Source organism: Vipera ursinii (assembly GCF_947247035.1).
Source record: "Vipera ursinii genome assembly, chromosome: 7".
Taxonomy (NCBI): domain Eukaryota; kingdom Metazoa; phylum Chordata; class Lepidosauria; order Squamata; family Viperidae; genus Vipera; species Vipera ursinii.
In genome coordinates this window covers 21,335,351-21,362,535 of record NC_139521.1, presented here as the reverse complement: position 1 = coordinate 21,362,535, position 27,185 = coordinate 21,335,351, and the positions used below count along the sequence as shown (strand labels likewise).

The following is a 27,185-nucleotide window of genomic DNA, read 5'->3' as shown; positions in this document are numbered from 1 at the left end:
GCAGAAGCAATAAACTGTGTGCCCAACTTAGAGTTTACCAAGTATTTTTGATCAGCCGCTCAAATATGTGTTTCCTGCAAACAAATAACATTGTTTTTAAATTGCTTTAGATAGTGAAATACTTTCTTTCTCTTATGTGGCGAATTCAAACCATTAACATTCCAGGTTAGAAGCTTTGTCGCCATCTTTTGTGACCTGAAGCTTTTGGAGCACCTCTTCCAAAATCACCTGCACTCTCTTTGGCCTCGCTCCTCCCACTGCTTCACTATAAGTAAGTTTTTGCGATTCAGTCATAGCTCTCTGCTGATCTTGCTCTTGTCTCATTCGTCTGGCTGCAGCGCGTGTCATTCTTTGGTCTCTGACCTCCTCCGTTGGTAGTGAAATCTGATCCACTCCAGTAACTTTCTGGAATTCTCCATCTTTCAACTGCGTAGCTCCTTCATCACCTTGCAAACTCTCACTTTGTGGTTGACGCTGTCCTTCCCCATTCTTCCTTTTGGATTCCAGAAGTGGTATGGGGCCTGCTTTTAAAATATTGGCATAGAAATCACGTGCCTGTAAAACTGTGAGAAGACGATATCTCGTGCCTGCATACATCACCACCATACCTACTGGGATCTCCCATCTGAACTGGATATCCCGTCTTCTTAATTCTTCTGCCAGAAAAGCAAATTCTTTCCTTCTTCTTAAAATTCTTGGGAGGGATCTCTTTTAAAATTAAAACTTCTTGCTCTGCAACTGGAAATTTATTATTATAAAAGGCTTGAATAACCTCATTTCTGATTGCTCTCTTTGTAAAGTACACCACCACATCTCTAGGTAGCTTCCTGTCTTGCAATCCAGGAATTAACGCGAAATATTTTGTGTATATCCACCATGATCTCTTCTGCTGAGCACCCCAAAACCTGTTCAAGGGCTTCTGAGACTACTTTTTTCAAATTTTCCTTAGAATCTTCCTTCAACCCTCTCAATCTCACAGCAAACTCCATCTCTCTATGCTGAACCAATAATAAATTGTCGTCCATCTTTTCCATCACCATTTCAGCATCCGTCATTTTGGCATCCAATTTCATATTATTTTGACTAATTTCTTCCACTCTCTCATCCAGACGTTCAATACAAACAGCCATTCCTTGAAATGCTAATAAGATGTCTGCCCTCACTTCTGTATTCTTCTCCTCAATGAGCTCAGCTAATTGCTGGGTTAAGCCTCTTGCAAAACATCCTGCAGATCTTTCATTGTTAAAGCTGGTGCGGGCGCCAAAGGTGGGGGCATTAAAGCCTGTAATGAAGATTGCTGAATTGGCGAAGCCCCCATGCTACTAGGAACTTTAGTTGATTTGGCAGCCATTTTCACCCACTTAAATCTGTTGCGCACTTTCACTTTTAAAAGTCTCAAGAAAGTTTACTGAGTTAAAGTTAAAATACTTGCTCTGACAGAAGTCTCCTGCACCGCTCTGCCTGCATCCATTTAATCCAAAGTTCACTCTCGCTGGCAGGGATGGTTGCAGCATCCTGCTCTGCTCCAAAGCCTTGGAGCAGAGGCGTCCTGGAGTCCGGAGCAAACTCAGGCTTCGGGGGGGCTCAACCCTTCAACCATCAGAGTTTCAACTCTGGTGGTCTGAGGGAGCTCTACCCCTGCCTGGGCGCTCACCCCCTCCTCTTCTCCCGAGGAGCGGGCTTCCAAGCAGCCAAACAGCTGATCGTCGCTGTTTTTGGCGGCTCTACGGAGACAGCGGGCCTGGCAGCCGAAATGGCTGCCGTCAACGGAGACTTGCCACCCGGAAGCCCCCTAGCTAACGGTTTCTAAATGGAAACTGTTTATCTTGTGGGAAAAGGGGATGAGGACTGTGAGATTACCCATCGGGCCCAAGCCCCCCCTTAATTCGGCTGACGTTACTGGAGAGTTTAGGCCATCCACCAAGTTGGCAAAGATAGCCACCCTGTCTCAACCAGGTGAACCACTCATCCCCAGAGAATACCAGGATCTAGCGTAGGTGCTTAGTGAGAAAGAATGTGACACCCTACCTCCCCATCAGCCCAACGATTGCAACATTGAACTGTTACTGGGAGCTAAACTCCCACAGCCAAGGATGTACAGCATGACCCCCCTCAAAATGGAGGAACTGCAACAGTATGTGAACAAGAACCTAGCAAGAGGATTTATTGAATGGGCCAAATCTCAGGTGGGAGCTCCAGTGTTATTTAAAGAGAAAAAAGACGAGTCATTTCATCTCTGCGTAGACTATAAAGGGTTAAACACTGTGAGCGTAGAGAACAAATACCCCCTACCCTTCCTGAAGGACTTACTAACACATCTGGTGAAGGGGTGTGTCTTCACTAAGCTGGACCTAAGAGAGGCATATTACCAAATAAGAATAAGAGAAGGAGATGAATGCAAATTTGTTTTTAACTGTCCCATGGGGAACTATCAATTTAAAGTCATGCCGTTTGGACTATTTAGGGCTCCAGCTGTCTTCATGCAGCTGATCAACCAGATACTACATGACCATTTTTACAAAGGAGTTTTGGTGTATCTTGATGATATCCTGATATACAGCACGAATATGGCTGACCATGTAAAACTAGTGCAAGAAGTGTTAAAGAAGTTGTTGAATGCCAAATTATATGTTAAACTATCCAAGTGTGAGTTCCATCAGACCCAACTAGATTACCTTGGCTACAGAATTTCCAGTGAGGGGATTGAAATGCACCCTGCTAAAGTGAAAGCCGTAATCAAATGGCAACCCCCAGACTCGTAAACAGCTTCAGAGCTTTCTGGGATTCACCAACTTTTACCAACAAATTCATCCCCTCCTTTGCTTTACCCCTCACGGATTTATTGAAAACAGACAAAGGGGTGGGGGAGCCACACCTGGACTAGCTGCTAGCATGGACTATGAACTGTCAAACTGCTTTTGAGAATTTGAAAAAGACTATTTGCGGTCGAACCAGTCCTAAAGCATCCTTGTCTGGGGAAACCCTTTGTGATTCAAGCCGATACCAGCGACATGCCATCGGAGCTGTACTATTGCAAAAGAACCATGATGGAGTCCTATAGCCCTGTGCCTACACCTCAAAAAAGTTCACCAATTGCGAGAGAAGGTGGGCAGTGTGGGAGAAGGGCTCTATTAAACTGGCAACACTATATAGAAGGGAGCAAGGTGCTTTTCGAGGTATGGACTGATCACAAAAATCTAGAGGCACTGAAAACCCACTGCAAGCTGTCCCCAAAACAAATATGGTGGGTGCAATACTTAAACTGATTTACCTTCATCCTGATGTGCATACCGGGGGGGGATCTTTTAGCTGATGCTTTATCCAGATTAATACGAAACCCAGCATGAAGAGGTTAATGAAGCAATTATATCTACACCGCAAGCTGATTCTCAACTAATGCCATGAAGAGCCCCATTTTCGAAAGTCCCAAACCCCAATGACCCTGGTGCAAGGAAATTAAAACAGGAACTCCTCAACGATCAATGGTTCAAGGAAAACCAAACATCCTTGATGTGCAGGGATGGTTTGGCTTACAAAGGGGGGAAGCTGTATTTGCCTGAAACCCCCCGCCTCAACGCTCTCCAGCACGGTCATGATGTGAAACAAGCTGGACACTTTGGATATTTAAAAACACTGCATCTGGTTCATCGGCAATTTTGGTGGTAGAGAACTATGTCAAGAGCTGTGCTGTGTGTGCCACCATGAAAAGAATTCTGGGAAACACTCCCCCCCAGACTATTACAACCGGTGGCAGACCCTTCCCAACCATGGGAGGAAATTGCTATGGATTTTATAGTGGAATTACCTGAAAGGGGGGTGCAGTTTACGGCCAGGTTCTGGAGGGGTTTTCTCAATTTAATTGGCTCATCACAAGGACTGTCGGCTTTTCACCCGCCTACAAATGGGTCGGCTGAATCAGCGAACTCAATGGTGCAGCAGTATCTCAGATTCTATGTGGACTATCAGTAAATGAACTGGACTGACCTCCTCCCTTTCACAGAGGTGGCTTACAATAACTCTGTCCACAGCAGCACCGGTTTTATGTCTTTTAAAATTCCCACAGGAAAAGAGTTCAACCCAATACCCGAATATCCTCAGGGACCTTCCACTTCCCAAATGCTTGACCAGTGGGTGAGGGGGTGGGAGGGGGTATGGAAAACCATGAAAATCGCTCTGAAAAAGGCTTCTGAGATGTATAAAAAGCAAGCAGATAAAAAGAGGGCTCCCCAAAGATCATTCCAAGTTGGGGAAAAAGTTTATTTATCCACAAAATATTTACAACTTAAATTGTCTAGTAAGAAGTTAGGACCGAAGTTCCTGGGTCCCTTCCCCATAGTAAGAATCATTAACCCAGTCATGGTAGAATTAAAGCTTCCCAGATTCCTAGAGAAAGTTGTTGTGATTCAGGGTCAGCCTGTGGGTTCGGCAGTTGGGTCGGACGACTCAGAGGAGGAGGAGGGGGGTGTTGAAGACCTTGCTGAGGGGGTTGAAGATCTTGATGAGAGCCCTCAGCCAGGCCCCTCCCACTTGGTCACCACGGAGACCCAGCTGTGTGAGCCTGACAGCGTGGATGACGATGACCCACAGCTGGCCCTGTTCAAGGACGCCCGACGCAGGAGGCAGTCAAGTAGGAGTAAACAGAGGAAGGCAATGGGGCTTCTCGGAAGGAGGCAGAGAGAAGCCACGCCCTGAACTCTATATAAGGGGAATGTGTGGGGAGGGCTGGTTTGCTGAAGGCAACCGCTTGGATAGTTCGTGTTTCTTAAAGCTCCTGTTTCTTGGTTCGTGTCTTGTTTGTTTTTGTAGCTATAAATTTGGCAGGCGTAATTCCAGCCTCTTGCCGTTTGTAAAGGGGTTGTCCCTGCCTTTTCTGCAGGGCTGGTAGCAGGCTGGTACAGAACAAAAGTCCACCCTGTGTTCCATTGTAGTCTACTGAAACCTTTTCGGGGTTCTACCTTACGACCTTCCCCTAAGAAGGAACCTGGGCCTCTCGTAGTAGCCGGACAGACTCATTATGAAGTGAAGCATATTCTTTTTAAAAAAATTTTTATTGAATTATTTAAAACATTGGACACGGTGCAAACGGACTGACATACCTTCTTGTCTACATTATTTTTAAAATTTGCATATATGTATATATAAACATAAGATACACTTAAAATACATATCAGTTATATATAATAATACAATACTTAGAGCAATCAACCAATCTATAAATTCTAATGGAGACCTTCCTTTTGTTCCCGCCAGAAATAAAATTTATTCCAAATTTTATAGTAGCCTGATTGATCTTTATTCTTAATTTCCAAAGTTAATTTGTCCATTTCTGTGCATTCCCAGGTTTTCCTTATTACCTCGTTTTCTACCGGAATTTCACTCCTTTTCCAATTCTGGGCAAATGACATTCTTGCTGCCGTAATAATATGAATCATCAGATACAACTCTTCTTTGGGGTATTTCTCTTTTATTATGCCCAATAGGAAAAATTCTGGACTAAACTCAAGTGAAGCATATTCTTGATTCTAGAGTTTTAAAAGAAAGTTACAGTACTTGGTGCAGTGGAAAGGATATCCATTGTCTGAAGCCACATGGGTGAAATCCAGCGATGTAAAAGCCGACAGGCTCATTAGTAAATTCTATGAGAAACACCCTAACAAACCAAGGGGCAACCCCTAACCTATTATTTTATTTGAATTGCATGATTTGTCCTTTTTGTAAGGGGGGGCCGGACGTCAACGCTGCTAACATTGGATGTTCTTGCTCTGACAGCTGATGAAAATGCAGACATTTTCTCTTCTCCTTTAACATGCTTTTCTTTACTTTTAGAATTCAGGTGCAGTGGGTGGAGGTTGGGATGTAAGCTCAGTTAGCCATAATAATAACGCTGCTGTGGGAACTCAAGGACGAGCTGATAACATTTTGGTGGGCTGAGGAGAAAGCCCGCGCTTGAAGCTAATTGGGGAATGTGTTTTATGACAGTTTATTGGAGGTGAGAATTGTACTTTGTTATTTTGTATCAGGGGGAAGGGAATTTAGTTTTTGGGTTCAACTATATAGTGCCGATACTTTGTATCCCGAATAAATGTTCTTTAAGGAAGAATTTTGCCTCAAAGTTCTTTTGATGGGTTTCATCTATCGGAACCATGACAACATTGCTATTTTTGTTTTATTGATTATTGTTATGCATGTTCCTTATGATGTTTCTTAAACAAAGAGTAGTATGCAAATATTGTAAGTAAAATGATTTTTCTTTAAAAAAAAGATAGCATAACCTCCATATCCAGGAATATGTCAGACTTTCCAATTGGTCTTCTTAAAAACTAAAAATAAAAGGTGGCTGGATTCTAGTTTTTGAGTCAGAAATGTATCAGCTGGTCTAGATGAAAGACAAAGGTGGCATAGAGAATGACAGAAAGAGGCTGCCTTCTAGTAAGCTGATGTTCATGAATGTCCCAGCAGCCATTTTGTGACCTGCTAGCCCATGCTGCAACCATTTTTTGAGGTCCCTAAGAACATGCTCTTAAAATCCCAATGGTCCCACTAATTTCAAAGGTTTTGGGAACACTAAAGTAATGGCAATAATTCTGAAAACTTTATATATGAACCCCAAACTTGAGAATAGTCAAACCCAAGATATACAGTATTTAAGCTTTATTTCTATGCCCCAGAATTCTTGGAATTTTCCTGAAGTCAGACATTTCCCTTTAGGTATCTACTCTTCTGTCAAAAGAGAAAAAATCCCAGCTTGGCAAACAGCCAAAGAAGGAAGTGACTGCAGAGGATGGATTGGGATGGGCTGAGATGGGGGAGGCTCAGATTCTGAAGGATCTTTCCCCTTCCCAAAGTTTTCAAGGCTCCAACGTCATAATAGCCAACTCCTTGCTATTAAGCTCACCCCAATACCTTCAATACTTTCAATGTAGGGATAGAATGACTAATTTAAAAAGTCATTAAAGGATAGAAATTGGCATTTGTCTCTCTGATCACATTTCCATTCTGCTGAGCTATACAGAAGTGACTCTAGCATTCAGCCCTATCACTTACAGTGCTTCAGTGGAATGGAACAAGGAGGTACTGTTAATCAAGGTGGGGAAGGAAAACAGTTTATAAAAATCCCCAAGCTCAGAACAGAGTGTGTGTATGTGTGTGCATGTGTGCACAGCACACCAAAAATGAGGTCCTTCTCTTCAAGCCCAGGTGCAACTGGCAGCTTCCCATCATGGATGCAGATAAAAGTCACTAAACTCAAAATGGGGTATCTGTGTGTGCCATCCGTGAGCACCCAGCACACCAAAGGAGAGGTTCTTCTCCCCAAGCCTGGGTGCAACTGGCAGCTTCCTAGCACAGATACTGATAAAAGTCCCCAAACGCAGAATGGTATTTCTGTGTTTCTGTGTGTGCATGCCTGCACAGCATGACAAAAGAAAAGGTTCTTCTCCCCAAACTTGGGAGTGATTGGCAGCTTCCTAACATGAATGCGGATAAAAGTCCCCAAACATGGAATGGAGTTTCTGCATGCATGTGTGTGTATGCACGTGTTTTGCTGCCAGCAGTTCGGGTAGGCAAGGAGCTGGTGGGCTGGCAAGTTGTCACCACATCCAGGTAGCCAGTGCGACATGTTCTGCGTTAACCCAGCCACACCCACTCATCTGCACCCATCTGGTCCCACTCACTCAGCCACACCATTCAGCCACACTCACTTGCCAGCACCAAGTCAGCAGCGCTATGCCCACTTGGCCACACCACCCAGCCATGTCAACCCAGTTATATCCACCCGGTCACACCCACCCATCTACGCCAACCTGGCCACCACAAATCGACCTAGACTCATGCTTCATTTACTTTATATTAGCTTTTACCCAAGGGTTGCAACTCTTTTGTTCTCAATCTGCCAAATAGTTTGTTTCATATATATTTCCAACTTCCTTAAATTGTACAATCTGATGAAGAAATTATTAAAAATAGCTCCCTTGCTACATCGGCAACTGAACCATTTAAGGAAGATTAATTATTATAGCAAATAGCACCTGCATGAGGGACCATACCTGTTCCTGCTTGAGAATCCTATTCTCCATGATGTTCTGGTTGGACAATGACACAACAGGACATTCTCCAATGTAGAAACCTTCATCCTCAAGAAACCGTGGTTCCATATTTTCAGGCATCTTCACAGAGGAAGGCACTAGGAGGAAGAGACAGATGATGTAACAGTATATGAGAATAACCTTGAAGGAAGCAGGAAAGAGATGCTACCCTAGGAAACCATCAGACAAGAATGGGGAGAAAGGAGCCCATAGTTGCTAATGACAAAGAAAGAAACTCAGGAAAGATGTCCTAAATTGATCAGGCTGTAAAGAGATGGCAAGAGATTTGTACTTTCAGACTTGCAAAATTTTGTTAATATAGTCTTGTGATAAAGTATAATTAGCACAACTGCTCGTGCTTCCTGTCTGATTTACCTGGAAGGTTGACAGAGATGCTTAACACTATTACAGTTACTTGTCAACACTGCTACATCGCATGTTCTTGCTCTGACAATATATGAAGATACACACAATTTCCCCTTAACTTGTGTGTTACTTTTAGAGTTAGAATTAGAGAATACTGGGGGGGGGAGGAAGAATGTGTATGGGACTTAGTTGGACATAACAACATCATAGTACAGTGTTTTTTTCAAGGTTGTTTGAAATAAAAGTTGATAAGAAATGGCGGTTGGAGAACTGGAGGGAATGTCTGCATTTCAAACTAATTGGAGAATGTGATTTATGACTGTTAGAGGAGGGAATTGTGCTTTGATACTATGTGTTTAGGGGAGGAGAATTCAGATTTTGGCTTCGACCATGTATGTGCCGATGCCATGCAACTTGAATAAAGATTCTTTAAGGTAAACAATGCCTCGAAGTTCTTTGAAGGGTATCATCTGTCGGAACCATGACACTACTACTTCTACTACTGATTTGCTGGACAAATAATTGCGAGTTTTTTTGGCAAGACTTTTGGAATCAGTTTGCCTTGGCTTTCTTCCTAGAGCTGAGAGAGACTGGCCCAAAATCATCCAACTGTTTTTGTTTCTAAAGTGGGACTAGAACTGAGACTGTTGGTTTTCAGCTTGGTGCCTTGACTAGACAAATTGTCTCCTATAATTATTAACTAGTATTCATTAATTGTTTTTTACATTAACATTCTATTTAGGTATATTATTTTGCTTTTTGTTTGTTTTGTTCTCTATTTGCTTTATTGTTTTAGTGAATTATAATACAGGATGATTCTGGAACAAAAGGATGGGAGACAGTCAAGTATTAGTTACTTTGGCATCTAAGAAGAATGAATGAAACCATTCAGAAGTCTGCAGCTGTGGTGGTCAAAATAAAACTAAGGAAAAGAATTAAGCTTAACAACAACAATTTTATTGATTAGCCCTTGGGCCATATCAAAGTACAAAGTTCCAGCAACAAACCGTCACCGAAACTAGATAAAAACAATCCGAAATGGAATTTGATGAAATACAATTTAAAATGGAATTAAAATACAATTTAAGTTAAAATAGTAATAAAATACAAATTTAAGATATAGATAAAATATGGTAACTTTATATTTCGGAGTCGCCCTTACAATCTACCCCAATTAGTCCCACATATGCAGATCTTAACTGGATCATTTTGTTTAAATACTGTGCTACGTTGAATGTTCTTTTCAAGTTCTGGCCGGACATAAGGTAAGTTATTTTGATATGGGGATCCCAATGGGTCATTCGTTTGGTATATAGACCAAGATACCTGTCTCTCACCCTCTTATACAAACAACAGTCAAATAGGATGTGAGCCAGGTCCTCTACCTCTGCCGCTCCTCAAATGCAGAGACGCTCATTGTACGGTATAGCATGAAATCTCCCATATCTGACCATTGTATCAAGCTGTTCGAATCTCGCTCTCGTAAATATCTCCCTAAGATGTTTTGGGAGTTGTAACTTCAAATAACTGTCCACTTGAAAAGTACATTTGTATTTACTCAGCCATTTCAAGTTACCCACCTTACTAAGGATAGCTCTATCAGTTTGTGCTTCTATATCCTTAATTCTTTGGGCAACTCTTTTTTTAGATTGTTCTCCTGTTACGCAAGAAACAGGAAGGCCACAGCTTCTTACAAAATTTGTTAGTTTGGTGATCTAGGAGATTTGTGATTGTAGTTTTATTTGCTCTAGTAGGCATAATTTGGGGAGTCTATCAGTCTCCATTTCATTAACTTTGCACCAGTAGTTATAAGCTCTAATTTTAGATAATACCTGAATTGTATGAATTCCCAATTCAGCTCTAACTGCTGCAGCAGATGTTCTTGGGTCTACACCCAAAATACATCTCAGATGCTGGGACTGTGTTTGTTCTAAAGCTGTGGTTGAATAAAGACCCCAAATTTCTGCTCCATACAAGAGCATTGTTGTAACCTTAGCCTTATAAACTTTGAGTAGTGGAGCTAGGGACCCTGGATAACTATAGTTCTTTAGTTTGAGCAATAAATTCAAACGGGCTTTTGCTCTATATGTACTTCGTTGATGATGGCAGGCCCAAGATCCAGTCTTGGGAAAAGTTATTCCCAAATATACAAAGGTATTAACCTGCTCAATTGGTTCACCATCTAATTGCCACTTATGTCTCTGATGGTTTCTTCCAAACACCATTATTTTCGATTTGGATTTGCTAATAATTAGGGAGTTATCCTGGCAATAAGAGCTGAATCTTCTTAATAGCCTACGTAATCCTACTTGTGAGTATGATAATAAAATCATATCATCAGCATAAAGCAAGCTGTTACAGTAAGTATTTAGGATCATCGGCATGTGTACCATGGTATCCTTCATTAACCCTGGCAAGTCATTGATGTATAAATTAAATAATAATGGGGCCAAGATACACCCTTGCCTTATCCCTTTATTTGTGTGAATCCTGTTAGTCAGGGCCCCATTAACCCCATACCACACCCTCAAACAGGTACTTGTGTAAAGGGCTTTAATCAAGGCCAGGAGTCTGGGTTCTATTTTAAGAGATCTCAATTTACTCCATAGTACGTCTCTATTTACCATATCAAATGCTGCTGTAAGGTCTATAAAAGCAGCAAACAGGGGTCTCCTCTTATAGGCATATTTGGCAATTAGATGGTTCAAAACAAAGCAGTTATCAATAGTAGATCTGTTCTGTCTAAAACCTGCTTGTTCTTCTGTGAGGATGTTGTTTTCCTCTACCCAGATTTCAATTCTGTTCAAAAGGTACCTAGCATATATTTTTGCTACAATGTCAATCAGGCTGATGGGCCTATAATTACTAGGATCCTTTTTATTCCCTTTTTTATATATGGGGACAACTATTGCCATCTTCCACCCATCTGGTATATGGCAGGTGTTATTTATGTGTGTAAAAAGACCTGCTAATACAAGGCCCCACCAGTTGGGAAATTTCTTAAATAATTCTGCTGGTAAAAAATCCTCGCCTGGGGCTTTATTGCTCTTTAAGCTTTTAATGATGGACTGTATCTCCTTTTCTGAAACTGGTGGCCAAGGGGGGAGAGTTCTAGGATTTACCAAATCACTGTTTAAAAAATAATTTCTTTACCGGTTCGGTGGGGGCAAACAAGCACTGATAATAATTCTCCCAGTCCGCAGCAGAGATTGGTATGTCAAATGCAAATCTCCGTTCCTTCAGAATACCTGCTACTGAGTGCCAAAATAATACTGAATTATGACTTCTGGCAGCCAACTCAAGTTCTGACCAGATTGAAATGGCAAAACGTTTTTTCTTTAATGTTATAGTTTTTTTATATTCCCTTCTTGTGTGCAGCATCTTAGCTTGTATATGGGCAGTAGGATTCCTCTGGGAAAGCCTCATGGCTGCCTTCAATTTCTTTTTCTGTCGCTGACAATCAGGATCAAACCAGCAAGGTCTACCCACTTGGGCTCTTTTTGTAGTAGGTTTAGCTGTTAGGTGTTTCTTCAGTATGTTACAAAGATTGGAGAATGCATTGAAGGCTGACATCCAGTCAGTAGTAGATGACTGTATTGTTCTAGCCCACTTAGTAGCATTCTCTGTTTTAAGGCATTCTAATATTGCCTTAGTATCAACTTTGGCCCAAATTAACCTTTTATTTTGGGTCACCTCTACCTTTTTGGTGAGCCATCTGTCAGCCATGTTATATGGTCTTAAATCTGAGCGGCCTCGCAATGTCACACTTACAGGCTGATGGTCGCTATTGTCGCTAAGGTGTACTGTGACCTCTGAGAAGAGGTCAGCCTTATCTCTAGACACATAAAAGAGATCCAGTACACTACTTGAATTGGCTGAGTGGTATGTATAAGGGTATGTATAATTCTTGTCCTTACCTCCCAAAATTTGGAGATTACCCTTAAAAATTAAGGAGACTAGGAGCAGGCCAGCGGCATTACTTTTACAGTCTCTCGAGAGCCACTGAGGATGGTTATCAAAGAACTCCCCTGGGATTCCCTTCTTCTGGGCAAGCTCATACAGAGAGGGACCCAGTCTAGCATTCAGATCTCCTAATAATACCACTATGGACCGAGGGTACAATATAGATATATCTTCTAAGATAACTTCCAAGCCCATCCAATATTCAAAATTATAGTGCTGGGATGTGCTTGGAGGAATGTACACATTTACCAATATTAACTCAAACTGGTCATATTCAAATTTGACAGCTAGAAAGTACGGATACTTATCTTCGTTATATAATTTCTCTCCCTGCCATTGCAACTCTTCCTTTATAAGAATGCATAGCCCACCAGAGGGTCTCCCTTTGTTCTTTGTTTTTAGGGCTGGGGAGGCCCATCCCTGAAAGCCTGGCAATTGTACTGGTTCATCCACTTCGGTTAGCCAGGTTTCTTGAAAGGCTATTACGTCAAATCTAGAGAGAAAGCTCATTAGTCCACTATCAACCATCCCTTTCCAGCCAGCTATGTTCCAGGTCATCAACTGTATGGGGTTCTCAGAGGCAAGGTGGTCTGACTTGGTTGATTGGCTAGATGGTGGAAATGCCAGATGTCAACTTGACAATGGAGCTGGGTCAATATCATCTACGCTTCCCATATAAACACAGTTGTTGTGAGATTCGATATTTCTCCTCGTGGGTTGCAGAACTTGTGGTTGCTCCTCTATATCTCGGTTGCCAGTGTGCCTCTGCTCTTGCTCCAAGAATGATTTTTTTTCCAAAGAGCAGGTACTCTGGCTTAAGTCTATGAATGTAGATTTATGTCCATTTTTGGAGGGGCTTGGCTGAGGGTTCATCTTGTGAAAAGATGTTGTGGGAACTTCTAAATCAAATGAGGATGGAAGCTGGATTATGTCCTTAGTGTTTGTCAGCTTAGGGGGCACTGTGTGATGAAGCCCTTTGTCTTTCAGTTGTTTCTCAGAGGCTGGGTCAGTCAGTGCAGTTACTCTACTCTCAGCCTGTGTGACAACACCTTTTTTACTGTTGAGGTAAAGGCAGATTGTTGATTAAATATCTTGTCACAAGGTTGCGTGTTTAGTGGAGCCAAATTAAATAGAGGCTTTGCTGTAGATTGGGTTATTGTCAGTGCCTCTTTTAGGTCGTCCAATCTTTGAATGATGTTAACTTGCTCAGGTTCTGGCAATGCACTGAATAGGTCAATCAACATTTCCTCTGGCACATCCTCAGCAGTTCCTGCAGCTGTGGATAACACAGTTCGTATATTGCTTCTTTGCTTTCTCAGGGTCAGTTCAGTTGCAGCAGCCTCAGGCCTAGTAGTGTGAGGGCTGTTGCAGCCTAGATTTAAAGCAACAGTTCCCTCTTGGTGACGCTTTTTCAGGAGTGAGCACACTTTTTCTGAGCAAAAGACCCTTATTGGAAATATTGAGAAAAAGCTCAGAAAGGGCTTCATTCTGAAGAGCATGGAGGGAATTGTGGGCTGCTTGAATGATAGGAGAATTCTCATACATTGTGTTCTTGCTGGCAGCCACTCTGCATGTAGTAGATCTATCAGAGTGAATTCACAGCGGAGCAGCTGGCTCAGGTACAGCCTAATAGCTTTCCTATTGCTCCAACGCCCTCTATTTACTCTCTTGTCATAAATTTGCAAAGTAACCTGGTTAGTTTGCAGACTGTAGTTATATTGGTCATCTCTTAGACCTTTGCCTGATTGAGTGTTTTCTCTGTAGGTGTTCAAATTTTTGGGAGAACAAGGTCCTTCTCTACTTTCACCTTCTGAGTTAGCCATCCCATGTCTGTCCATGGTTATCCTCCCAAGTCCTTCCACAGTATTTGGGTGGCTCCTAACAAACTTTGCAAAAGACTCTTTCAGACAATCAACCTTATCCATGACAATTGACAAGAGATTATATATTGAGTTTACAGTTTGAGCTGTAAACAAACATTGTAAACAAACAAACATTGTCTAGAAAGGAAGTCTGTCACATTTTCCCCCTTCAAATTTGCCACATCTCCCTCCTGTGTAAAAGAGGCTGTTGCCAGATTCCAAGGAGGGGAGCCATTCTCCAAGAGGGAGGAAGACAACTCCACACGCTGTCTGCTCTCCACTTCGGTTTGTAAGTCCCATTCCAATGAGTCACATAAATTAACTTTATCTGATAAGGTGCCTGCGAATGAGTTACTTACTGGAGCAGACTGTCTGTTTGCAATATAATCCTCCATTTTCTGCTGCTTCAAAGGCTTGGATATACTTTCTGCTGCAGAGTGCTGTCTCTTCCTTCTTTTCCCCATTCAGGTTTGTTAAAACAGGTTTAAAAATAAGTTTAAAACTATGGTTTAAAAGGTTGAAATGGGTTAAAATGGGTTTAAAAAGTTTAAAAGAGGTAGGTTAAAATACAATATTAAAAGAGATTAAAAAGTTAAAATAAAAATAAAGTAAAATAAGATAAAACTTTTACTTTTGGAGGAGCCCTTTACAGCCTTTGCTGCCTCTCCACCATCTTGGCTCCGCCCCCCACCAATTAAGCTTTGAATAGCTATTTACAAGTCTAAAATATGGGCAGAAGTCAAGTGGAAGAAACATAAAAATAGCTATCAAAAATTTTGAGCAGATCTTTTGGAAACAATTACCAACTATAATATCTTTAGTAAGACAAATCAACTACTCATAGTATGCAAACTTTTCTTAAGTATTCTTCAGAATACATTTTAACCAAGGCAAGAGAGGGGAGAAGAGGAACACATTAAATATAATGGTTCCCCATTAATGATTTTTAACAGTCTCATGATAGTGAATTACAATATGTAAAACAAAACTTTACTCTCTGGGACACGATTTATCTAGTTCATGTAACTTACTGTATATCAGACTTGCTCAACTAAGTACTTCCCAAATATGTAGGAATTATCATTCCCAGTGACTATAAAGGAATTCTGGGATTTGTATTCTCTATAAGTGGAGAACATCAGGTTGGGAAAGCCTGGTCTCTTGAATAGGTAGTAATCTGAGATAAACATCTTAGCCCTATCTGTAACTGATGGGCACTGCATCCAGCATATTTTCCTACAAAATATCTATTTGGTTTTCTGTAGCAATTTCTAGTCTTCGTTTTGAATACAGATATACAATTTTCAAAGTTGTTGTGAAACTTCAAGGAACGAAACATAAATTTGAGAAAAACTGAAATAGATACAATACTTATTTTGGGGGCTCACCAGGGATGCAAAAGTACTTTATGTTTTATAAAATGTATTATGTTCACAGTAGACAAATAAAATTAAAAAGTAAAACTTATTCAGATAAAAATTAAAAATGCACTGACTGAATCTACTTTACAGTGCTTTAGTTGTTATTATGTACAATGCTAAAAGCTCTCAAACTTTAAGGAATTTAGCATTTGTTCACTGTTGCTTGTTTTGAAGCAGAGTCATAACTGAACAGAACAGAATACTGCAGAACGTTTTCCAGAGCTTGGGGCAGGAACTTAGCAGGATAGGCTGTAGGCTTACTTTTTCAGATGTTTTACCAGTGTATAAGGAACAAAATGGAAAAGGCCAGAGTACAGTAGAATTCAATAAGTAGCTAAAGGAGTGGTGTAAAGGGGAAGGCTTTGGTTATATTAGTCATGATCTCTGCAGCTGGTCCAATGAAAAAGTGTATAAAAGAAACGGCTTGCATCCATCAAAGAAAAGGACTGAGTTACTCGGCAATAAATTCACAGATTTTCTGGAGAAATATTTAAACTGAACAATGGGGAGAGTGAGTTAATTGATACAGAACATTCCTGTCCGCAGCAATCTAAATATTATAGGGTTATCAGTGCATATAACATAGAGGTGTGTGTAGACAAGAATATCAACCTACCTGTCAAACAAAATCAAGCTCTTAATAGTGAGTGCCACACCAAGTGCACTAATCAAACAGGTAGAAAGAAAATAGGGGAACTCAGGTGCCACACAGATTATGTAGAAAGTAAACACAGGGTCAGTCCTAAAGGACTCAAATGTCTATATACCAATGCACAGAGTATGAGCAATAAACAGGGCGAACCAGAAATTCAGGTAAATGAGGGCAGATACGATATTGTTGCCATTACAGAAACTTGGTGAGATGAAACACACAAATGGAACACACAGCTAGTGGGATTTAAATTATTTAAAAGAAACAGACCAAATAAAAGAGGAAATGGAGTTGCTCTCTATATAAGAAATAACTACATCTCCACAGAAATAGAGTACAACAATGATGGAAACCATCTCAAATGCATTTGGGTCAATATAAAAGGGAGAAAAAATGGCATTGCCATAGGTGTATACTATAGGCCACCCAACCAAACAGAGGAAATACATGAACCTTTTGCTAATCAGCTAACTAAGGTTTGTAGGAAGCACCTCACAATAGTAACGGGGACTTCAATTACCCTGACATCAAGTGGGAAACAAACTCTGCACCAAGTGGAAAATCAAACAGATTCCTGACAAACCTAGCAAACAACTTTGTCTGCCAAAAAGTAGAGAAGGGAACTAGGGGATCAGCCATATTGGACCTAATTCCACAGGAACCTTAGGAGGGAGTGATCATGCAATATTGGAATTCAACCTTATTCAAGCACAAGCAATAGAATACAATCAAACGAGAGTCTTGGACTTTAAGAGAACTAATTTCAATAAGCTTAGAGAAAGCTTGGGAAGGATTCCATGGATGAGAATCCTCAAGGGGAAAACAACTCAAGAAGCTTGGGAAATTTTGAAAAATGAGATTATAAAAGCCCAGTCAGCACAATACCAACAAAGAAGAAAAATAACAGCTCTCAAAAGAAACCAGCCTGGCTGCATAAAGAACTCTCTGATTAATTGAAAGACAAAAAGGACAAGCATAAAAAATGGAAAGAGGGGGACTTAATTAAGGCAGAATATCAGCAGAATATCAGCCCAAGCCTGCAAAGATGAAGAGAGGAAAGCTAAGGCTCAAATTAAATTAAGGCTTGCGACAAAAGTAAAAAATAACAAAAAAAGCTTCTTTCAACATGTAAAGAAGAAGAAAAAGTTAAGGAAATGATTGATCCATTAGTGGGAGAAAGTGGCAAGAAGGTGACAAGCAACAGGGAGAAAGCAGAAATATTTAACTCATTTTTTGCATCCGTCTTTACACAAAGGGAAAAAACAGTCCAACCTACTGTATTTTCTGGCGTATAAGACGACTTTTTAACCCATGAAAATCACCTCAAAAGTTGGGGGGGTCGTCTTATACGCCGGAAAATCAGTGGGTGGCATCTGGCGGGAGCCCAGCTGCTCCTTAGCAGCTGGGGAGTGCGCGCGTGTGCAGGGCTGCCCTGCTGGCTCCCGCCCGACGCTCTTCCCTCTTGAGGCAGCATCGCTCCCCGGCTCCTAAGGAGTCCTCGGGGATGCTGCCTCAAGAGGGAAGAGCGTCGGACGGGAGCCGGCAGGGAAGTCCTGCTCCCATCCGATGCTGCGCTTCCGCCGGGCGGTGCTGGCCGAGAAGAGCCAGCAGGCAGCTGCCGTGAGCGCGGCGCTGAGGGGCAGCGGCAGGACGGCCCAGTGCCTGCAGGACGGCCAGCAGCCCCATGCGCAGCAGCAGCCGCCAGCTCAGCAACAGGTCCGAGTGCAGGAGCCGCACCGCCAGGCTGCCCAGGAAAAGCAGCCACACCGAGAGGCTGCACGCCGAGTCCAGCTCCAGGAGGGGCAGGGCAGGAAGCCGGCCGGGAAGAGGGACCGGGAGCCCGTGCCGAGCGCGCCTCGGCCGACGGTGAGAGGGAAGCGGCACATGAAAAAGAGGCTGCGGGTGGAGCTGCCCCGCCCTGCGCCAAATGGGAGAAGTTTAAGGCCTGGGGGGGAAGCAGGAGGGGCGCCAGCCGTGGCGGGGTGGCGGCTGCCCTCCGGCGCTGCCTGCCACCTGGGAAACGCTGCACCTCAGGGGCCGGCAGAAGCGCGGGAGCAGCGGGAGGGCCGGCGGGGCCAGTCGGGCCTTCGCCTCCTCTGCGACAGACAGGGAGGGCAGGGCATTGTAAGTATTTTCCGGCGTATAAGACAAAAAACCTTGAAAAACTTCTTAAAAGTAGGGGGTCGTCTTATACGCCGGGTGGTCTTATACGCAGGAAAATACGGTATCAAAAACAGTACCGTAAAAAACAGATTAGAAACACAAGTTAAGGTAGGCAAGAAAATGGTGAGCACTTGTCCACCCCAGATGAGTTCAAATCACCAGGACCAGATGGACTACACCCCAAGGTTCTGAAGGAACTGGCAGATATGATCTCAGAACCACTGAACTATATTTTTCAAAGATCCTGGAGCACTGGAGAATTACCAGAGGACTGGAAAAGAGCTGATGTTGTTCCCATCTTCAAAAAAGGGGAAAAATGGATCCAGGAAACTACAGACCTATCAGCCTGACCTCAATACCTGGGAAGATTCTGGAAAAGATAATCAAACAACAAATCAGCAAACACTTAGAGGCAAACAAAGTCATTATCAAAAGCCAACATGGGTTTGTCAAAAACAGATTATGCCAGATAAATCTTATTGCATTCTTTTACCAAGTGACAAAATTAGTGGACCAGAGGAATGCTATGGATATAATTTACTTGGACCTCAGTAAGGCATTTGATAAAGTAGATCACAACCTACTACTTGATAAGATAGAAAAATGTGGGTTAGACAGCATCACCACCAGATGGATTCGTAGCTGACTGACTGGCTGTACTCATGGTGTGGTCCTCAATGCAACTGCATCTACATGGAGGGAAGTATGTAATGGGGTGCCCCAGGGCTCTGTTCTGGGCCCAGTGCTCTTCAACATCTTCATCAATGATTTGGATGAGGGGATAGATGGGGAATTCATCAAATTTGCAGACACCAAGCTGGCAGGAATAGCCAACACTCCAGAAGATAGGCTTAAGATCCAGAAGGATCTTGACAGACTTGAACATTGGGTACTATCTAACAAAATGAAATTCAATGGTGAAAAAAGTAAGGTTCTAAATTTAGGTAAGAAAAACCAAATGCACAGATACAATATAGGTGGTACGTTGCTCAATAGTAGCAACTGTGAGAGGGATCTCAAAGTCCTAGTGGACAATCACTTAAATATGAGCCAGCAGTGTGCTGCACTTGCCAAAAAAGCCAACATAGTGCTAGGCTACATTAACAGAGGGATAGAATCAAGATGACGTGAAGTGCTAATACCACTTTACAATGCCTTGGTAAGGCCACACTTGGAATATTGCATCCAGTTTTGGTCACCACAATGTAAAAAAGATATTGAGACTCTAGAAAGAGTACAGAGAAGAGCAATAAAGATGATTAGAGGACTGTATAGCTTAATGAAAAGAAGAACTAGGGGTGACATGATAGCAGTGTTCCAATATCTCAGGGGTTGCCACAAAGAAGAGGGAATCAAGTTATTCTCCAAAGCACCTGAAGGCAGGACAAGAAGCAACAGATGGAAACTAACCAAAGAGAGAAGCAACCGAGAACTAAGGAGAAATTTCCTGACAGTCAGAACAATTAATCAGTGGAACAACCTGCCTCCAGAAGCAGTGTTGAATGCTCCAACACTGGAAATTTTTAAGAAGAGACTGGACAGCCATTTGTCTGAAATGGTACTGGGTTTTGTCAAGCCCCGTGGGCTCGACATCACGAGGGGAGCAGGGAAAACGCCGCGCAAACCGCCCGCCCGAACCGTCCTGCTGGAGCCACCCAGGAACAGCACATCCAGCAGTCAAACGGCCGCCAGCAACCACGGGCAGCTGTTCCGGGGCTTTCTGGCGTGTCTGCGTCGACAGAGCTGCTGAAGGGACCCATAGGCAGTCAGACCGGCAGCCGCAGCTCGTCCTGGGATTACCCAGCCGCCTGCTCCTCAGCGGGGGCGTCGGGCGACTCAGAGGGGGCGTCGGGCGGCTCAGAACGAAGACCGGATAGCGGGGCGTTGTGGGGAGCTGTTAGGGGGGCTGTAACACTAACACGCTGGACGGTGGAGGGGAGCACGGAGGAGGGGTGGGGGAGCACGAAAGGGGGGTTAAGGGCATACACTCACCTGGAGTCTGTGTGGGAGCTCAGGCACAAAGGGCGGGGTGCCGTGCGGAGAGCTGGGAAGGGGGCGGGTTTTGAGCAGACTCAGCCGGATGCTGGTTTGCATGGGGAGGGGTGGGGCTAATCACCCCCAATGTATAAAAGACGCGTTGGGACGGCTAGCTCCTAATGCTGACTTTGTATCTGCTAGGCTTTTCTGAAGTAAAGAAAACCTCGTTGTCACCCGTACCACGTTGTCGTCGTTCTTTCAGCGTGGACGGCTGTGACAGGTTTCCTACCTGAGCATGGAGTTGGACCAGATGACCTCCAAGATCCTTTCTATCATCATCATCATCATCATTATTGGCCAAGTGTGATTGCACACACAAGGAATTTATCTCTGGTGCATAAGCTCTCAGTGTACATATAGACAACAAAGCATATAATCATAAGATAACAACAGAAAAGGTAGTAGAAAATATGAGAAAGATAATAATAATATATGAACAAAATATTAACAGAAGGAAGAACAAACAAAAGAAGGTACCAACATTATAGTAAAACAAAAATAATTCAAGGCTTTGTCCTTCACTACTTCATACAAAAACTATTAAATTTTAACTTTCAGAAAAAAGGTTAATGAATAAAAAGAAACAGCAACATTTGTAACCTATCTTGATCTCAATTTAAATCTATCATTCCACTTCATTTGAGCATTGTGCTTTATCATTTACATGGACTTTGATATTACCCATTCACACAACTTTGTTATTTTTATTTGATAACACTACAAATTTAGACTATTTTAACTGTATGTTTTCCTAAGTTCTCATTTTTCCCCAGCACATTCACATATCTACTCTTGAGTGTTAACTCTTTTTTAAAACCACATCTATTTAGTCTTACCCTCCTAAATTTTAATCCTGAAGTCTTTAGCTCAGGGGTGTCAAATTGCCGGTCCATGGGCTGGATGCATCACGCGGAAGCCGCACCTACCCCAAGGTGAAAAAAGTTGTAATTCATTGCAACATGTTATGTGACATGGCGAGTTTGACACCCCCGCTTTTGCTTTTTTAAGAGCTGAAACAACGATGGCAAACTACTTCCAAATAATCTTGCCAAGAAAACTGCAAAGAGTTGTCCAGGCAGTTGCCAGGACTCAAGATCAAAGGTACAAATATGCAATCCATGCACCTTTACAGTAAGAAAATAGATGTTACTTAGTAAAATCTTAGACAATCTACCCACCAAGAGGCATTTCAGAATTAATGTATAAAAAACCAAGGTCTTTCTCTTGAACTATAGTCATAATATAAAACTTAAAAACTTACCTGTTCCAGCAGTCCGGCCTGGCCTGATAGCTCTAATTGGGGTCCCAGTTTGTTTTGACTATTGTTTTTCAGTATTGTTCTATCTGTATACCTACCTTACTCTGTACACCGCCCCGAGTCCCTCGGGAGAAGGGCGGTTTATAAAAACAAACAAACAAACAAACAAATAAATAAATAAATAAATAAATAATGAAAAAAAATTAGATAGATGATAGATATAGATGGACAGACAGACAGACAGAGCTATATGTTATATCTGATAAATTAACCTGTATCACACAAAATTTCAAAATAATTCCAGCCAACATACCTCTTAACATGCTGGGAATAAACAATATATCTTTCTCTTTCTGCATCCTTCCAGAATAGCTTTCATATTCTGCAGATCTAATTTCTAAGAAATCTTGGCATGTCTGTTCTATAACAAATACGCCACCATCCCCTTTATCATGGAAAAGATGTTCCTCTTCATCCTGTATTTACCACATAAATGTTTTCAATCAGAACTCAAGGGCAGCAGAACTGTGTTTTACAGACTTCCAATCATAGGAGTTTTTGCAAAGAAAAATATTTCCAATCATTTTTGCATCAAAGAATCATCTTTATCAGGAAACGTACACTTGATGTTTGAGGACTATCTCAAGAAAATTATATATACCATATCAGACCACTGGTGACTATTACTGATTACAATGAGGGTGAAGGTTCATTCTCCGAGCTCGTTACCAGGCTAGATAAAATCTTCAGCGGAGTTTAGGGGATATCAGTGTCAGTGTTCAAGTGTGAATCTATTGAGTGAGGATTTTGTGATGGATCATGTGTGAGTCATCAGTGAGTCTTGTGGTGGGGAGGTTACATCAGGTCAGGGTCATTGGGAGATGAACTGCTGGGGGGCTTGTGTGGTTGACTGAGGGTTGGTGCTGTCACTGGTTGGCTGTGCAGTTGATTTAGATTTTGAGGGGATCGTAGGCTGGTTGTAGGTCAATATGTCTGTTGATGGAATTGTTTGTGGAATACCAGGCTTCAATGAATTCACAAACGTGGCAGGTAGTAGTGGCCAATGTTTTTTGTGCTGCTCCAATAGAACTGGTGCTGTTTGGTGTCCGTGTGGGTAGAGATTACAGATTTGGGATCGAGGCATTTGACTGCCAGCCAGTGTTCATGGATCCTGATTTTTAATTGATGTGATGTTTGTCCCACATAGATTTGGTTGCAATTGTTACAGTTGATTTTGTAGATTACATTGTTTCTTTCATCTTTCTGTATCTTTTCTTGACTCAATAAATTCCCCAGAACCATTCCTCCAATGCATCAAACACACCAAGATCAGTAAGAAAGAAATTATGGTCTCTTTAGATGGCACCGCTCTCTTCACCTTGATTGATATCGACCTGGCTAAACAGAGCGTAGCCGCTACTCAGTAAACACCATACCCACAAAGATAATCCATTATAGAACACTATGTCCACAGAAACCATCATGAAACTCCTGGATCTATGCCTCAACACATAATTCAATTTCAATAGAAAAATCTACAAGCAAGTACAAGGTACCCCGATGGGATCAACCATATCAAGCCTAATAGCAGAAGCAGTCGTGCAATGACTTGAATCCATAGCTCTACTCACCATCCAACCAAAATTCTGAACATATTACATCAGACATGTCAAATTCGCGACGTCACATGACATCGCACAACGTATTGGAACTTTTTCCCATTGCCGGCAATGGGATGGGCGCGGTTTCTCCATGACGCTCCGGCCCCTGGGCCGGCAGTTTGACACCCCTGTATTACATCAATGACACCTTCATCATCATCAAACACTCCCAAATTGAAGAAACACACCACCTACTTAATAATATATTCCCTGGGATCAAATTCACACATGAAGCGGAAACAGACAACAGACTCCCATTCCTCGACATCAACATATGGACACTAGACCAGGGCTTTTCAACCAGTGGTACAGGTACCACCTGTGGTACATTGGCACTGGCAGGTGGTATGCGACCATCCTAGAAAAGTGGTAGCGGGGGAGGGGAATGAGTTGAACTGGTGGCAGCACCGCACAAGCCTGAGTGAGAGATGGCTGGAGCTACAGGGCTGTCAGGGCTCAGTGAAAGCGCCAGGATCAGCACTTCTTCGGGGCTGTCAGGGCTCAGTGGAAGCGACAGGATCAGCGCCAGGCTCCAGCTGGAGCTCAGTGCTGATCCTGGCACTTCTGCTGAGCCCAGAAGAAGTACCGATCAGCTGGAAAGTTGCAGCGTCTCCAGGGTCTTGTGATTTACATTCAGATGCTTGGCAACTGATTCATATTTATGACTGTCACAGTGTCCCAGGGTCATGTGAAGTGACCAAAACCTGCTGCAACCACCTAGCAGATGGGGGGTGGGGAATAAAAACCAAATACCCCCCCACCCCACCCCCACTGCCAATCCTCAACAGAAATGCTCACAACAATGAAAACCTCGGACAGGAAGAAGAGCGCCACTGGGCAGGCAGGCAGGTGTCTTGCTCGACTGTGGCTTGGTGGGGCACTTTTTCAGGGCCATTGTAACTTCGAACAGTCACTAAGCGAACTGTTGTAAGTCGAGCACTACCTGTACTTCATCACTTTTTTCTTTTTCTTTTTTTGGTCATCAAGTTTTTGACACCTTGCTAGGCGACTGGTGGTACTTGGATGTTGCCATATCCTAAAAGTGATACAATGGGTGAAAAAGTTGAAAACCCCTGCACTAGACAATGGAGAACTGGAAATCTGCATTTACCACAAACCCATGTACATGAGCAGATCCTCAGCTTCGCAAGCAACCATTTCACCGCACACAAAAGAAGCTGTCTCCAGACCCTCTTCAGAAGGGCCAGGACACACTGCAACACCACAATACTAAGAAAAACAGAAGAGAAATGGCTGCTTGATGTCCTTCTCCATAACGGATATCCGAAAAACTTCATATTCCGATATACAGCACACAAATCACAACACACTACACAGCCAACTAAAATGCAACAACTATCTCTACTATACACAAAAGGGGTGTCAGAAATTACAGCCAGAATTCTCCAACTCCTAGGAATAGCAACAACCCACAAACTCACAGCCACAACTCTGCCAGGAATTATCCAGAACCAAAAACAAGATACAGAAGGACGAAAAAAACAATATAATCTACAAAATCATCTGTAACCATTGCAACCAATTCTATGTTCTATTGCAAACTGATTACAATTTCAGGAGGGTGTTGTAACTCATCTGTTAAGCCTAAAATTTTATATTTCAACGTAACTCAAATATACATACATGCTTCTCATAACCGTAATTTACAAGCAGCATAAATGACCCATATTGACTTTTTATTTTTAACATGAATACCCATCTGGGCATTGCTGAAATATGTAAAAATGATCTAGATAAAAAAAAGCTTCCAATCCTCTTTATAGTCTTATAATTGAAGTCCCAGTAATAAAACAAATAAAACAAATCCTAAACTTAACCCTCAGAAAATCATGCCTAAGAGGACACAGAACCACACCTGACCCAATGTTTCACTGGTGTGTAAGACATAATTAGTTCTACCTCAATTGTGGGGGAGGGGCAGACCAGCAAATTAATCTAGAAGTGTTTTTGCAGCTCGGCAACTTTTAACATGGGTGGTCATCAATTCCTAGAATTCCCCACCAGCATGAAGTTACCACATAGCACCTACCACCTTGCTGGCTGTGGAATTTTGGGAGTTGATATCAGAATGCACACACACATACAAACAATTTTTAATAAATTTAAAAACTGGAATCCCAGGTGTAGACATTTGAAATCAGTAAAAATAAAAACGATGAACTCCGGGATATAAGAAAAAATTCTTCTTTATTGCTGAGCTTTTGTCAACAAGCTGTTGACATCATCAGAGCAAGGGCTGAATGATAAGTACATACACTTATATGGTAATAATAATAATGGTCAAATTGTGGAATGTGGGTGTGGCCTACTCGTGACAAGCTCACTCGTGTATAACCACAGTGGTTCCAGCTTTGTTGTAAAAGCCAGTCTCTGGTTGATTTTTAAAAGTCGTGCCTATCAGCTGTTTGGTGCATATCAGCTGTTTGGCACGTAAGCCTCATCGCGCCGTGTGCAGTCATGTGCTGGCTGACAGGCTCTTCGCTCGAAGTAGAGTCAAGGAGGTCGTCTCATTCCCTTGCGTGCGGTCATCGCAGGCCTGATTCTGCTGTGGAAGGAAGCATGTAAGTGGGGCATGTAAGTGATTCGCTCTCCTTCGTGCTTCTTTACTTGGTTGCTGTAAAATCGGCTCTGTTGTGTGATTTGGTTTGCTGCATCTCAAAACTCTTTTAGTGTGTGGTTGTTGTGTGTGTCTGTCTTGTTTTGCATGGTCGTTTGGTGTGTTTGAATGAAGGCAAGTGTTATGATAGTCAGTTGTGAGTGATTTTGTGGGATGTTTAATCTAGTTTGTTATTTTTTGTTTTATTGTGCATGGTGAGAGATTTCAGTTTTGATTGTGGTCTCGAGAGAACACGACAACCTCCTTGACTCTACTTCAAGCGAAGAGCCTGTCAGCCAGCGCATGAGTGCACGCGGCGCGATGAGGCTTATGTGCCAAACAGCTGATACATGCCAAACAGCTGGTAGGCGTGATTTTAAAAAATCAACCAGAGACCGGGTTAGCAATAAAGAAGAATTTTTTCTTATATCCCGGAGTTCATTGTTTTTATTTTTACTGATTTCAAATACATATATGTGTGTGTGTGTATGTGTATGTGTATATATAAGGTAAAGGTTTCCCCGCACATGTGTGCTAGTCGTTTCCAACTCTAGGGGCCGGTGCTCATCTTCGTTTCAAAGCCAAAGAGCCAGCGCTTGTCCGAGGACATCTCTGTGGTCATGTGACCGGCATGACTAGACGCCAAAGGCACATGGAACGCTGTTACCTTCCCACCGTAGTGGTCCCTATTTTTCTACTTGCATTTTTTAATGTGCTTTCAAACTGCTAGGTTGGCAGAAGCTGGGACGAGTAACAGGCGCTCACTTTGTTATGCGACACTCGGGATTCGACCCGTCAAACTGCCAACCTTCTGATCAACAAGCTCAGCGTCCTAACCCACCGAGCCACAGTGTCCTTTCTGTGTGTGTGTGTGTGTGTGTGTGTGTGTGTGTGTGTACATACACACACACACACACACATAAATTTTTTAGATTGCTAACAAAGTATTAAAGCAATTTAGCAATCTAAAAAATAGTACAGTACATGTATTCTATTTTTACATGTACATGTATTCTATTTTTACTAAAATTGAGCTTCCTAAGACAAAGAGTCTAATTTATAATATTTAGTAAACATATGGGATTACAAGAGAAATAATGG

At 42.4% G+C, this 27,185-nt stretch overlaps 1 protein-coding gene across 2 annotated transcripts in view; it reads right to left on the bottom strand.

Annotated features, from left to right (window-relative positions):
• The window catches only part of CC2D2A (coiled-coil and C2 domain containing 2A), a 258,992-nt gene that overhangs the window by 159,717 nt on the left and 72,090 nt on the right, over window positions 1-27,185 (bottom strand). For both annotated transcript variants that reach the window (XM_083366907.1, XM_083366908.1), the window contains exons 6-7: window positions 22,120-22,282; window positions 8,046-8,182 (exon numbers count right to left, since the gene is read on the bottom strand). In XM_083366907.1, the coding sequence (XP_083223033.1) occupies window positions 8,046-8,182; window positions 22,120-22,282 (300 nt within the window). The remainder of the gene's footprint in view (window positions 1-8,045; window positions 8,183-22,119; window positions 22,283-27,185) is intronic.